The sequence below is a fragment of the Podarcis erhardii genome (genome assembly GCF_964252035.2).
Source record: "Podarcis erhardii genome assembly, chromosome: 11".
Taxonomy (NCBI): Eukaryota; Metazoa; Chordata; class Lepidosauria; order Squamata; family Lacertidae; genus Podarcis; species Podarcis erhardii.
Window position 1 is genome coordinate 25,456,851 of NC_138501.1, and position 13,567 is coordinate 25,470,417.

At 39.5% G+C, this 13,567-nt stretch overlaps 1 protein-coding gene across 5 annotated transcripts in view; it reads left to right on the forward strand.

Annotated features, from left to right (window-relative positions):
- The window catches only part of ARB2A (ARB2 cotranscriptional regulator A), a 204,628-nt gene that overhangs the window by 4,493 nt on the left and 186,568 nt on the right, over nt 1–13,567 (forward strand). For 3 of the 5 annotated variants that reach the window (XM_081880534.1, XM_081880536.1, XM_081880537.1), the window contains exons 2-4: nt 1,149–1,272; nt 3,740–3,841; nt 9,567–9,667. In XM_081880534.1, the coding sequence (XP_081736660.1) occupies nt 1,167–1,272; nt 3,740–3,841; nt 9,567–9,667 (309 nt within the window). In that variant the 5' untranslated portion in view covers nt 1,149–1,166. Of the gene's footprint in view, nt 1–1,148; nt 1,358–3,739; nt 3,842–8,051; nt 8,225–9,566; nt 9,668–13,567 lie in introns of those variants that run through there. The other 2 variants (XM_081880535.1, XM_081880538.1) reach the window with 2 other exon arrangements.

A 13,567-nucleotide genomic window follows, 5' to 3' on the forward strand; every position in this document is an offset into this window, starting at 1 on the left:
CAGGCCCTGCGGAAAGAAATCAGATCCTGCAGGGCCCTGGTCTCATGAGGCAGAGCGTTCCACCAGGCCGGAGCCAGAGTTGAAAAGGCCCTGGCTCTGGTTGAAGCCAATCTAACTTCCTTAGGGCCCGGGACCACTAGGGTGTTGCTATTTATGGACCTTGAGGCTCTCCGTGGGGCATACCGGGAGAGGCGGTCCCGTAGGTACGAGGGTCCTAGGCCGTGAAGGGCTTTAAAGGTCAAAAGCAGCACCTTAAATCTGACCCTGTACTCCACCGGGAGCCAGTGCAGCTTGAAAAGCACTGGGTGAATATGCTCCCATGTCAGGGACCCCGTGAGGAGCCTCGCTGCAGCATTCTGTACCCGCTGGAGTTTCTGGGACAGCTTCAAGGGCAGCCCCGCATAGAGCGAATTACAGTAGTCAAGCCTGGAGATGACCGTCGCATGGATCACTGTGGCCAGGTCGGGGCAGGAAAGGTAAGGGACCAACTGCTTGATGCGGCGAAGGTGGAAAAATAGTACCTTGGGTTAAGAACTTTGCTTCAGAATAAGAACAGAAATTGTGCTCCGGTGGCAGCAGAAGGCCCCATTAGCTAAAGTGGTGCTTTCAGGTTAAGAACGGACCTCCAGAACGAATTAAGTTCTTAACCCGAGGTACTATTTCTGGGTTAGCGGAGTCTGTAACCTGAAGTGTATGCAACCTGAAGTGTATGTAACCCGAGGTACCACTGTACAGCTAATGACAACCAGAGCTTGGTTATTCTTTTAGGTGGTGCCTATCCTGTGAAATGCCTTGCCAAACAGTTTGTGCCAAGTCCTGTCAGTGTATTTTTTTTCAAGCTGTCTGGCTGTTGAAAATGACCTTTGGCTGATCATTTTCCTGTTTGTGCTTTGCTGTGTTGGAATTATTACTGTGTTTTTTGTTGCGATGGTTTCTGTAATTGGTTTTAACTTGAGGATTGTTTCATATTAGAAATACTGTTCTGTTGTTTTTTGTTTTGGCTATTTTAGAGACTGCAAGGTAGAGTACCTTAGGTGAGATACAATAAATTAAATTAAATACAGTTTTACACTGCTGATCATTTTCAAGAAACATTCTGAAGTGGAACCAAACTGACTGCAAATTCTGAACTTTCTTTAATTTTTCAGCTCATCCTCCCAAGATTGATGCATGTTCCCTCCATTATTTTAATCTGGCTGAGAATTTGGATAAGCATGGCACAGCTTCAACAGGGAGGTCCTGATGAAAAAGAGAAGACTACAGCATTAAAGGGTACAAATTAATTTGGAACTTCTCCTCCATAGGCACTCCGTAGACTTTGCTCTGATGAACTATAATTGTGTGATTAGTGAAACAGGTGAGCAAGTGCAAATGAGTGCAACCCACATTCTCAGCTGTTATACATTTCTTACCACTGCCTGTCTAGGTTTCTTTTTTCTTTCTCTGGAAAAGGAAGCCAATACACACAGTGGGAATACTGTTACCTGTATACAGAGATGTGAACAACACACCCCCTAGTCTTTCCTGCCAAATCCGGAAATGGAAAAACTGGAAAATCTGGGGAAACTAAAATACAATGTTGTATACAATATTCTATTTTCCAAATGATGAGTAAAATATTTCTTTAAAACAGTGTTTTAAATAATATTGTTACACCCAGTTCACATTGCTGCAAAACTCTTAGAGCCTAGATTCAGTGATGTGCATTGTAGTCAGGCATATCCAGAGATGAAGTGAGATGGCACAAAGGTATTTGGGGCATATTAGAGGTGAAATGGGATCTCTACAAGGTGCCAGGTTGAAGCAGGGACCTTGATGCACTTGGTGGCACCTTGTTAATGTGGACATCAGAATAATACTGCAGACAGATGTCTGCTGAAAAAGTAATGAGTGGTATTCAACAAAGTTTTACTCACAGTAGACCAAATGAAACTAATTGACCGTAGTCATGTTTATTAATTCCAGTGGGTCTGTTCTGAGCAAAACTTAGCTAACTGTCACCCAGAGTATCTAAGCTTACAATAATGCCATAACAAAACTGGTTTCAGATTATAATAGCAAGGAGAAATGTGAGAAGGGGGGTGGGAATATGTGTCATTCCTTGCATGAGCAAAGTTCTCTAGATCCAATTTCTTGACTTGTGATATTACCCATGTTAATATAGGTTCTCTACATGAACATCTGGAGTAAATGGATGCACATCCTGACACTGACAATGTATGTGTCATTGTGGATGCATTTTATCAATGAATCCAAGTCATATTGAACATCTTTTACTTTAGTCAGTATGGGACCAATATGCTCCACGTTTCCTGTTACATATGCTATGGAAATGAAAAGTGTGTGGACCATGCTGACATGCGATAGTGAAAAGCAAATGCTTTTCTCTCCCTCCCTGCCCCAAATATCTTAAGTTACAAATAGGCCACACTCATGATTGCATAGCGTACGTGAAACTCTATGCTTCAGCACTGGTGCAAAAAGCAAAGCAAAACTAATGGAAACAAAACAGTACAGAGTGATTGGCTATTGCTTAAACCTCATCCTTTGCAACTCCACTGTCACCTATCAATCACAGTATTGTGACTGGTAATATCTGATAATACAACTATACAGAAGGCACCAGCCAAAGTGTGACTGCAGAAATTGCTCAGTGCTTTCCAACAACCTGGTCAAAGCCTTCTCCCCAAGTGAATGCTGAAACACACTCCTAGGAAGAGCCCACTGTGTTCCCACCCACATTAGATGCTTCCATGGCCCACTGTGTATAAGAACAGCAAATAATAACTTAGTGTATGGGTTCAGCATGCAGACCTCTGGATTACTCATGTGGGCCTACTTACTAAGTGGGCTGCGTATTTTTGCCATTTTGGTGTGTAGGACTAACACTTGGTTTGATGATCAGATCTGAGCTAAGCCATCAACCCCTGCTACATTACTAACTTCACATGTTTCTGTTTGCTCTGACAATGTCCTTCCAGATTAGTGGTTATGCCAACAATACTTTCCACTGGCATAAATTCACTATGTTCCATGTGCTTTCCACAGCAAAGCAGAATTTTATAGTAACTGATCCTTTTTCTTCCCAGTACGGATTAGTTTGGGGTAGCATCACTCTGTAAATAGGAGTGAGGAAACCTCTGCTGCTTTCCCCCCAAAATAACAGATTCCTCAGAAAAATTTCAGATGTGTTACCATATGCCCTTTGGCAATGTAGAAGACTGTACTGCCTTGATTTTGAAATTACAAGAATAGTAGAAATGAAAAGTTGGACAGTTTCTAAGTAAGTTTCATTCAAAAGTACTTCATTGTTGTCTCTGGCAGCCTTCACATTGCTTCAGTTACTCTTGCATTATCACTCCCTCCAGTAGCAAACTTTGTGGTTGAGTGTTGGCAGATATGGAGCCAAAATGAGTCAACTGAGAAAGAAGAGGAACAACTGATCTTTGGGGAAAACCTGAAGTTGGGCATGATGATACACTGCAACACTTTGCTGCTGGTTCCTCTTGTTATGATAAAATGATCTATGTATGTAGAAACCTGTCGTTGGGATGGATTAATAATTGTCCAGCTAAATCTAATATCTGTTATTCAAAGGAATACTGAACTCCAAATAAAAACTTGTTCAATGTATTCTAGAATACTTTTTTTAAAAAGACACTTAAAAAAGAAGAAGGGCGAGTAATTAACTGAATTTGCAGTCTACAGAAAGACAAATTTCTTCCCCACCCTTTTTCAGATTTGTTGTCTAGAATAGACTTGGATGAACTGATGAAAAAAGATGAGCCACCTCTTGAGTTTCCTGATACACTTGAAGGATTCGAATATGCTTTTAATGAAAGTAAGTAATGAATGTTGTAAGAACTCATTTAGAAGTGATTGAATATTAATATTTCCCCCCAGAACTTTGATTCATAGCTTGCTGTTTGAGTCTGATTTCTTTGTACAACTGTTTTAAACAATGCAACTAAAGTAATAGTCTCAAATATTCAAATACATCCTGTTTTCATCTGATCACAAATAACACATTTTATGTTGCTGTAGTTTTTCCTTGGGCCATTCTAAACATAGGAACACAGTTGCTCAGAATGGTAGTGGTGCCTCATTGAAAATTTCTGTTCAATCTTTTCCAAGCCAATGGTTCCCAAGCTTTTTCAGGCCACTGCCCTCTTGGTTCTGTAAACTCATCATCAGTGCCCCCTACTGAACACTATCAAAAGCCTTATTCAGAATAGTGGTTTTCACAACCCATTAAGAAAGATAATACAGTGGTGCTCCGCAAGACGAACGCCTCGGAAGACGAAAAACTCGCTAGACGAAGGAGTTTTTCGTTTTCTTAGCCGCTTCGCAAGACGCATCTCCCTATGGGCTTGCTTCGCAAAACGAAGCTTGCCCCACAAGCTCCGGGGATAGCGGGGAAGCGCAGCGCGTCTTCCCCGCTGTCCCCGGACCTCTTTTGAAGCAAGGGGCGGCGGGGAGAAGATTGCTTCTCCCCGTTGCCTGCCCCGCAATCTCTGGGGACAGAGGGGAATCAATCTTCTCCCTGCCGCCCCTTGCCTTTACCAGGTCCGGGGACAGAGGGGAAGGCGTGCGCCTTCCCCTCTGTCCCCGGAGATTGCGGGGCAGGCAACGGGGAGAAGCAATCTTCTCCCCGCCGCCCCTTGCTTTAAACAGGTCCGGGGACAGAGGGGAAGGCGCACGCCTTCCCCTCTGTCCCCGGACGGTCTCCATAGGAATGCATTGATTGATTTTCAATGCATTCCTATGGGAAACCGTGCTTCGCAAGACGAAAAATTCGCAAGAAGAAAAAACTTGCGGAACGAATTAATTTCGTCTTGCGAGGCACCACTGTAGCACAATAAAAGCAATACAGTAACAAGTAATTTCACATTTACTCAAAATTCTAATTCAGTAAAATTGATTAACTTGATCTAGTGATATCAACTTTCCCAAGTGATAGTCATTTGCACACCGAGCGCCTAAGTAATCTCATTAGCCCCCAGGGGGTGGTAGCGCCCACTTTGGGAAACACTTTTCTAACAAGTTAGTTTGTAGGTAGCCTGCTTAACTTCTGTGTTTGTTGTTGTTCTTATATATTTATACCCCACATTTTTCCATGACTGACTCTAGGTGACTTACATTTAAAATAAGAACAGCTGAAAACATAGTGGGGGAAATAATAACAAATCCATCATCATCTTCATCTTAATTATTTACTATATATTACTATGTAATGTATTATTATGCAATATATTTGGAATCAGGATATTGTGCTGTCATAGCAGCTGTGATCTCAAACATAGCTCAAAGCAAATCTAGTTGATTTTAATGAGAATTGTTTCCAGAGTTGCCATGAACCTGACCTATGTCTAGCTTTGCATGCATGCAATTGCTCACTGGAAATAAATGAAGAAGCTTTTGGAAGTAATTTATTTATTTGTTTATTTTATTAAGTTTGTATATAGCCCTTTATCTGTAGCCCTTTATCTCAGAGTAGTCCACAACATAAAAATACAAGATAAAAACACAAAATAATAAAATAGGGGGTCCACAAATTAATATACCCCATCCCTGCACACCCTTCCACAAACACATTTAAAAGGGTATAGGATGTTAATCAGTAAAAAGCCTGGTTGAAGAACATTTTTGCTTGGCGTCTAAAGGTGTATAATGAAGGCTCCAGCTGAACCTCCCTAGGGAGAGCATTCCAGAAGTTGAGAGAGTTTTTTGTTTGCAACAAAATTCTTGTGCTATTAGAAGATGGTTGGAGTAATGGCAATTTATGCTGCTGCTTATTCTTTAAGAATACAAAGCATGTAAGTCTCAGAGTTGCCCCTGGAGGGAAAATCTTAAGTGGTTTTCATCATACTTTGTATTAGATCTCATATGGAAGCCAGATTTTTGGAACACTGTAAAAGGCAAGATTGTCACCTTAGACAAGACACATGTAGTCTTGCAAGGGTTCAACTATGTTTCAGCTGCTTAAATTGAGCTGTTGTGCGGCCATGTTCACCAAGTTTATAATTTGTCCATGGTTTAAATTTACATTTAAAAGTACAAAACACACCCAAGAACTGTTTACTGAATTAACCCCCCCCTTTTTAATTGCTTTTGTTTAGGAAACTAATTAAGGCTTTGATGTTGTCAACTGTAAGTTGCCCAACTTTGAAGTGGAATTGTGCAGTTCATGCTAGCTAGCCCAAGGGCCTGGCTCAGGAAAGTTCCTCAGCCTTAAGCCTGGGAGAATTGTATAGTCACTGAACTAATCCAAAAGACTCTTACCACACTATAAAAAGAGTCTTCTGCCTTCTGTGTAACTTATCTTTGACTTAATAGGTTGTTAAGCAGATGTCCTAATGGGCTTTTTTGGATTCCTACTGGTCAGTTAATTAGGAGACTAAAGTCTCAGACAAGCCCTAAAAGGGTAAGCCTGTGAAGCTCTGGCCTTGGCAGAAAAAGCCCCTACCATACTAGGAAACACTGCAAACTTCTAAGGCTATGTATACCAAAGGGGCCTGCCTTAAGCCTGTCCTGTTCTGTCCTTAAGCTAGTTTAAAAGGACCTCTGTATATATTTATTTTTAATCTCTGGTATTGCATCTGTTTCAGGACTTGAGATTTGATGCAGTAAGCAAGTTCCAAGAGGAAGGCTGAAATGCTATACACATTTACTAGGAAATTGCTGTGGAACCCACTAGGTCATTTCATTGTAAATATCATAAGATTCCACTACGCAGTATTAGCTTTATCTGTCATTGAAAGCCAGCAAGGAAGTACCTTTGGGGAGGGTTTAAATTACTTTTCCAAGTAGTCCACATCCAGGTGGTGTGTGTGTGCAGCTGCTTTTTGTAAAGGAAGAGAGTTAGCCTATTCTAAGATGGTAGTTAAAAATGTTTTTAATGTAACATAGTTTGGCCCTGAGCTTCTATAAGCAGCAAATATATGGAGCACTTTGTATGAGGATCCAAAGTGGAAGGGAGTAAGCATAGGAAATGTGCAGTATGTAAGTTAAGTAAATTCCATGCCATTCAGGTTCAAAATTTGTATTTTGAGTTGTAGTCAGATAACAGCAGGAAGTGTAAAAATCGACTATTGATGCACACCCACAAATCCAGTTCTTTCTGGGGTTAGGCCATACCAGCTGAAGCTTCTACACCTTCCATAAGCAGCCTTGTACAAAGCACATGTCTTGATATCCTTGGGGGATATTGCAAAGCAGAAATCTGACAAGAGAGCTGTAGCTTTCTCCCTAGAAATCTTAATGCTACATGTGAAATAGAAATCTGTCATAACCATTGCTATCCAGCTGACTATCACTGAGTTGAGTGTCCTGATAAGTCATAGAAATAAAGGCTGTCTACAACCATAACGTGGGGGGTTTTTTGGCCCTAAAACATGTGGCTTGTAAAAGACAGCATACTGAAAGATGTGTATTACTCTTGACATGAAGTAGTTCCTATATGCTGAATAAGAAAACAACCCAAAACCTTGATCTTCTTAATATTGTCTCATACCTTCCAATTTTATGGGGAAAAGCTTTTCTTTAAATGTAGTCATTTATGCAACACTTAGCTTTTTAATACCCTGATGACTTTCATAGGAAGGTACTTAGAAACGAAAAGTGTCATGAAAGTGATGCTATTTGAAAGGAGTGGTTCAACTTTTACTTTTCAGCTTCTTATTTTTAGAGCAGTACAATCTCTACTGTTTCCTTTCTAGAGTGCACATTTAATAGTGTAGGTCTGATTGCTAAGATGGCTTGAAATCTGAATACGAATGTATGATATAGACTTTGAGTAGAATTGTTAAGGACAAGTGAACACATCCCTGTTCCCACTGCCATCAAATTGGCATGTTTGGCTGGAATTTTTCATGTGTGCACTAATGCATTTTGACTATTGATTTTGTTTCTGTATTTGAAGGAAAGGGGTGTGTCTTATTCTGATTTGCAAAGCAATAATGAAATTTTAGTAAGTGATGTTTCAGTGACGCTTAAGAGAACTCGAAAATACACTACAATTCTTACTAGACAATATGCTGTGATTTCCTTAGGGAGAGAGGCACTTCACCAATAACCAGCCTTAAAAATGAGCATAGAAACTGAGTGTAGAATTAAAAAAATTAGAAGCCTTGGACGAAGCATAGAGTATGATATGCCATGAAGAAAGGGATAATGTGACCTGAGATATTGGATATGAAGTTGGGGAGGATCATTCCCCCTGGAGGTTAGTAATTGGGAAAAGTACACTGAAACTGAGGTAATGACAGTGCTGAGAAAGAAAACTACTTTGATTTCTCTCTATTCACACTAGTAATTAGTATATTCACAGGCAGAGATACTGCAGATAACACAAAGTTCTCACTTATTTTGAGGCTTCAAGACTTTTCCAAGCAAATAATAATAAAGACTTTCATGTACAAAACTGTCTTTGCTGGGGCAAAGAAAAAAATAATTAACCTTTATCTTTCCCATTAAGATAATTTCTAGTAATTTAAACCCTGCTTTTACATTCAGATATTTCAGGATTTGGAGTAATAAGTCTTAGATACTCTTTTAATAATCTTTTTTCTTTCAAATTTCATTGTGACTAAAATGTTTTTCAGAGAAAACATTTGGCAGTTTCTAGCATTTCTGCTCTCAACTATTTTTGCATTTCCTTTGATCTTTGAACTTATCTTGTCATGTATTAACCTACTTTGATATTATCAGTAATTAGGTACCATCTGAAGAGAACAGTAATGCATGAAAATAGTTATGATTTGCACAAAGTTAATGTAATTATAGTATTCCCATATTTTGAGACTGCTTAGATTTCACCTGTACTTGTTTTCCCATTTAAATGCTGTGTGTCAGTTAAGTTACTTTTTTGTCTAGCTGCTTTACACATTTTTTAAGATACAAAGATGTAGGAAAACATTAGTATAAGCTATACACATTGCTAATTGATACAATAGCATTGTGAACATTGCCCTATAGTCTGAGATCCACAGTGTTCAATATTAGCATGGTACATGCTATTCAGATTTGGATTAGGATGGCTTCCTTAATTATCAAATCTTATATGTGAAATTCAGCTTCGGTCAAATATGTAGGAGCACTGAAAAATAAATGCTGGGGGTTTTTTTGTAAAGCATTTCATTTTCTCTGGGTCTTCCTATACCTGCTGTGAATCTGATCTAGAAATGTGTGCTTATTATAGTATTGCCCATGTTCTTTGAATGTCCTCATAGAATTAGATTCTGAGAATTGGAAGGATGCTCACTGTAGGGAATTTCCTGTACCCTCCTCAGCTTCTCGACCCTTCTGCAAGGTGGTTTTGTCAGATTTTCCTGATTACCCTTTGCCCAGCACTCACTCATGTCCCATCCCAGGTCCTTCTGAAAGATCCTCAAGCTAAGGAGTGGCTTTTCTAGAAGAGGAGGAGATGGGGAAGTCTTTTTGCTCATGGTTTTCAGCATTCAACCAATGAATACTTCTGCACAGTGAACAGTTTTATTTTTCCACAGTGAACTATTCTCTCCACTTATAAAGCTCATGTTCTGAATCTAATATTGTTTCTTTTGTAGAGGGACAGTTAAGACATATAAAAACGGGAGAGCCATTTGTTTTTAACTACCGTGAAGATTTGCACAGATGGAACCAAAAGCGCTATGAAGCTCTTGGAGAGGTATATATTATATACAAGCAATATATAGCTGTGTATACGTTTGTGTTTATATTTGTTGTGTAGCATATTAACATTGTACTTGGTTAAACGAGTGAGAGAGGAAAGTTCAGTACAGTGGTACCTTGGTTCTCGAATGAAATCTGTTCTGGAAGCCCGTTCAGCTTCTGAAACATTCAAAAACCAAGCCGCAGCTTCCCCTTGGTTGCAAGAGCTTCTTGCACTCAGTAGAAGCCGTGTCGCATGTTCAGGTTCTGAAAAACGTTTGAAAATGGAAGCATTTATTTCCAGGTTTGGGGCGTTCGAAAACCGAAACGTACCACAACGGAGGTGTTCAGGAACTGAGGTTCCACTGCATTTTAAATTGAAGGAAATGATGGAAATAAATGGCCTTGTAAGCAGAGGTAAACTGACCCATCGGGAACATAGCTGTCCTGCTCTAAATGTGTAGCAACCATACAATGTGGTTACCCAGCTGAGTATATCTGATAAGCAAGAAAAGGTGTCCTGTCCTTTATTGGTTGTCCTTTAGGAACGCTTGCCCTGTGCTTGCAACAAGATACCTACAAGTATGTATAAGGTGGAGTTGTCCATTACAGTATGATACCCTGCAGCTATTCCTAAGTCTTATTTGTGTAGAATTCCAAACAAATGAACAGTAAACACATACCATAATCATTGAATACTAAGTTTTCTTGTGAACTGATAATATTTTCATAATTTATTTTTTCTGTTCAAAATTTAATTCATCTTGGATAGCATGCTGCTTGCTTTGTGTAGTTACATAATTAACATAATTAATACATAATTAAACTCAGATTTTTATAACACAGCATTTGCTCTATTTTGAGCAACATGTTATACAGGTAGTATTATCTTAGGATTTTCAAAAAAACTAACTTTCATTTTGTCTTTTTTATTATTTTATTTTAAAAAATGTATCAGACTTCCTGCTATACAAAAGGTGTAGCAAGAAAACCTATAGTTCAAGATCCAGGATAGCAAGATGTTGCCAAGTTTCTGATTTGTTTTGTTTTGTTTTGTTTTTCCTTGCTTTGATCTCATGTCTCATAAATGATGTTTTGAAACTTCTTAACCTTTATGTGTCTGTGTATTCTCTGCTTACATTTGCTTTTGCGGTTTCATCCAAAATTTGAGAGGACTAGCAGAGGCCTTTATTTAGTGTGCTGTGTTTGTTAAAAAGCATACATGAAATGTTTGAATACATTAGGCAAGGGGTTAGAACACTGATTTTAATAGTATTAAAGTATTATTTAGGGTTTCAAAAAGGAAAGTCTGGACAAAAAAGTTTTTGAGCTATTTTTAATGAAAAATACATTTCAGCGATTTCTGCCTGGACATTGAATTTCCAGCTATGTGCTGGAAATTCCGGATGTATGGCAGCCCTATACTGCTGCTCAGTTGGGCTTACAAGCTTCAATATGTTAACATTCTGCAGTATTGTAGAATCTCTGAAAATAGTGCATCTAGAAGTGGTTATATGAGAAGGTTGGATTATTAGCAGTCAGGATTACAGTGGTACCTCAAGTTACATACGCTTCAGGTTACATATGCTTCAGGTTACAGACTCCGCTAACCCAGAAATAGTGCTTCAGGTTAAGAACTTTGCTTCAGGATGAGAAAAGAAACTGTGCTCCGGCGGCGCAGAGGCAGCAGGAGGCCCCATTAGCTAAAGTGATGCTTCAGGTTAAGAACAGTTTCAGGACCTCTGGAATGAATTAAGTACTTAACCTGAGGTACTACTGTACATCAATCTGGTGCTTACCGGACCCGTTATGGCATAAAAACATGGAACTCAGGCACACAGTCTCATGCATCTTTATCTGTATGGACACAGTGATCAGTTATTTGATAGTTGTTTTCAGGGAATTCCTTTTAACAATCATGAGGATCTGCGCGCTGGATCCATGTTTTTCTGTTGTGGCGTTTGGGAAGCACTGAAAATGGTTTTTATCTAGTGCAATTCACAGAAAGCAATGTCAGCTTTAATTTGATGATGGTTTGGAGGACATGCCTTTTAGGAATCATGTGGATCTGTGCCATGCTGGCCCCCATGCCTCCCCTTGTCTGAATTGCTATTGAGAAGTGAAAGGAGGATGTCCAATCAGAGGAGATAGGGGGCACATTTAAACCTTATGCACAGGCCAGAGAGCAAGGAGGACCTGCTTGGAGCACATAGAGCAGAAAGAAAAGTCTCCAGTTGTTTCAGTCAGTTTGGCTCCTCTTGTGTGCACTAGAAAGGCATTGGCAGACACGTGTTCCCTCTTCAGTGGCATGTTTGGGACTTAAGATCGTGACTATAATAGGATGCCCTGTGATTTCATTTTAGTATCCAGTAAAGACTATTAACTGAGATGCCAAGAAACATTAAATAGTTTAAATTGTAACTATCGTAAAAGAGAGAGGAAGCAAGGTGGGGAGAATGAAAATTAGTCCACAAGCAGAAGCGTATATATAACTTAAAATGGCATAATGACATTAATCAGTGCCAAGTATTTCTCTCCTGCTTCCAGGGAAACATGCCAAGAAAGCACAGATGGAGGTATATTTTTCAGAAGAATGGACAGTAACATTTACATTCAAGATGCATAATACCTTGCTTTTTAAAATATTGTTGTGCCTCTGGGATGCTAGACTCAAGTGTATTGTTTACAATGGGTCTCTGAGATGAGGTACTAAACTTAGCTTTGGAGTATGGATGTGCCTCTTGTTTATCTCATTAAATTTGTTAGCATGTGAGTGAGCTATAAGATTTTCAAAACTACAGGTTTCAAACTCTGTTATGTATTATTCAGCATAATTTAGTAGCTTGCTAAAAAATTAACAATTTAAATAAGGCACTATTGCTGTAGCGGCAGCTGAAGCTTACATAGCTCTAGGATTGCCTGGGAGCAGAGGCATCTGGCTGCAGATGGTACAGAGCTAGCTGTGGAATGGGGGTGACGGAGTGGTTGGAAGGAAAGAGTGTGCTTGAGTTTGGCTACCCAAAGCTCTGCTAGGGTTCTTGTACTGTTTGACGTTTATTTTTTCAAAATAGTTACTATATAAGGAGGCCTGACAGAAATAAAATATACTGGATCCAATTAAGATGATATTGTAGAATATGTTTGCATAAAATATCTTGATAGTACTGCTTGTAAGATGAGAGCATTTTTGATCACCTTGAGTGAGGTGGTTGAGGGTAGAACTACACATCAGGAAAAACAAGAGACTGTCACTGAAAAGAAGCATCCCCATTTCAGCTTTTCTCCCCACTCTAGGCCAGGGATATCCTAGCATCACCATGCTTTATATTTCACTGACTCAACAAAACAGCGGCCAGTGAGATTAAAATGGCATGAGGGAACGTATGGCAATCTCAATAATAGTACACAGGAAAGGTTTGAATGTAATACAAACCCATAGTTTTGTGTTAGAAGAATGAGCTGCAGTGAGCCTTCCCTCCCATACCCACCAACACTTCTCCAATGAAAATAGGGATGTCCTAAGGAAAAGTGGGATCAAATCAGAAATTGGGATGGCTTCTGTAAATCCAAGACTGGCCCTGGAAAATAGGGACACTTGTAGGGTCTGCCCTCCGCCTTTGGTGTTGTCACAAAGAAGAGTTTCAAAAGTTTTGCTTCCATTTTAGATTACGGTAACTGCAGAATGCTATGTTGTTTGAACCTGGACAAACCATAGATAACATTATCTATGATTAGTCGAGAAAAGCCTATGTTAAACCATATTTTAAGATATTTTAGGATAGATTTTCATTGGCGACAGTGCATAGTAAGACTGAGTCCAAGTGTTGTATGTCAAAAGCTTCTTTAGCATCTCTTCTTGTTACTTACTGGCAGGTTTGTCATTTCAGAGTCAAAATAAAGCTCATTCAACCCAAGC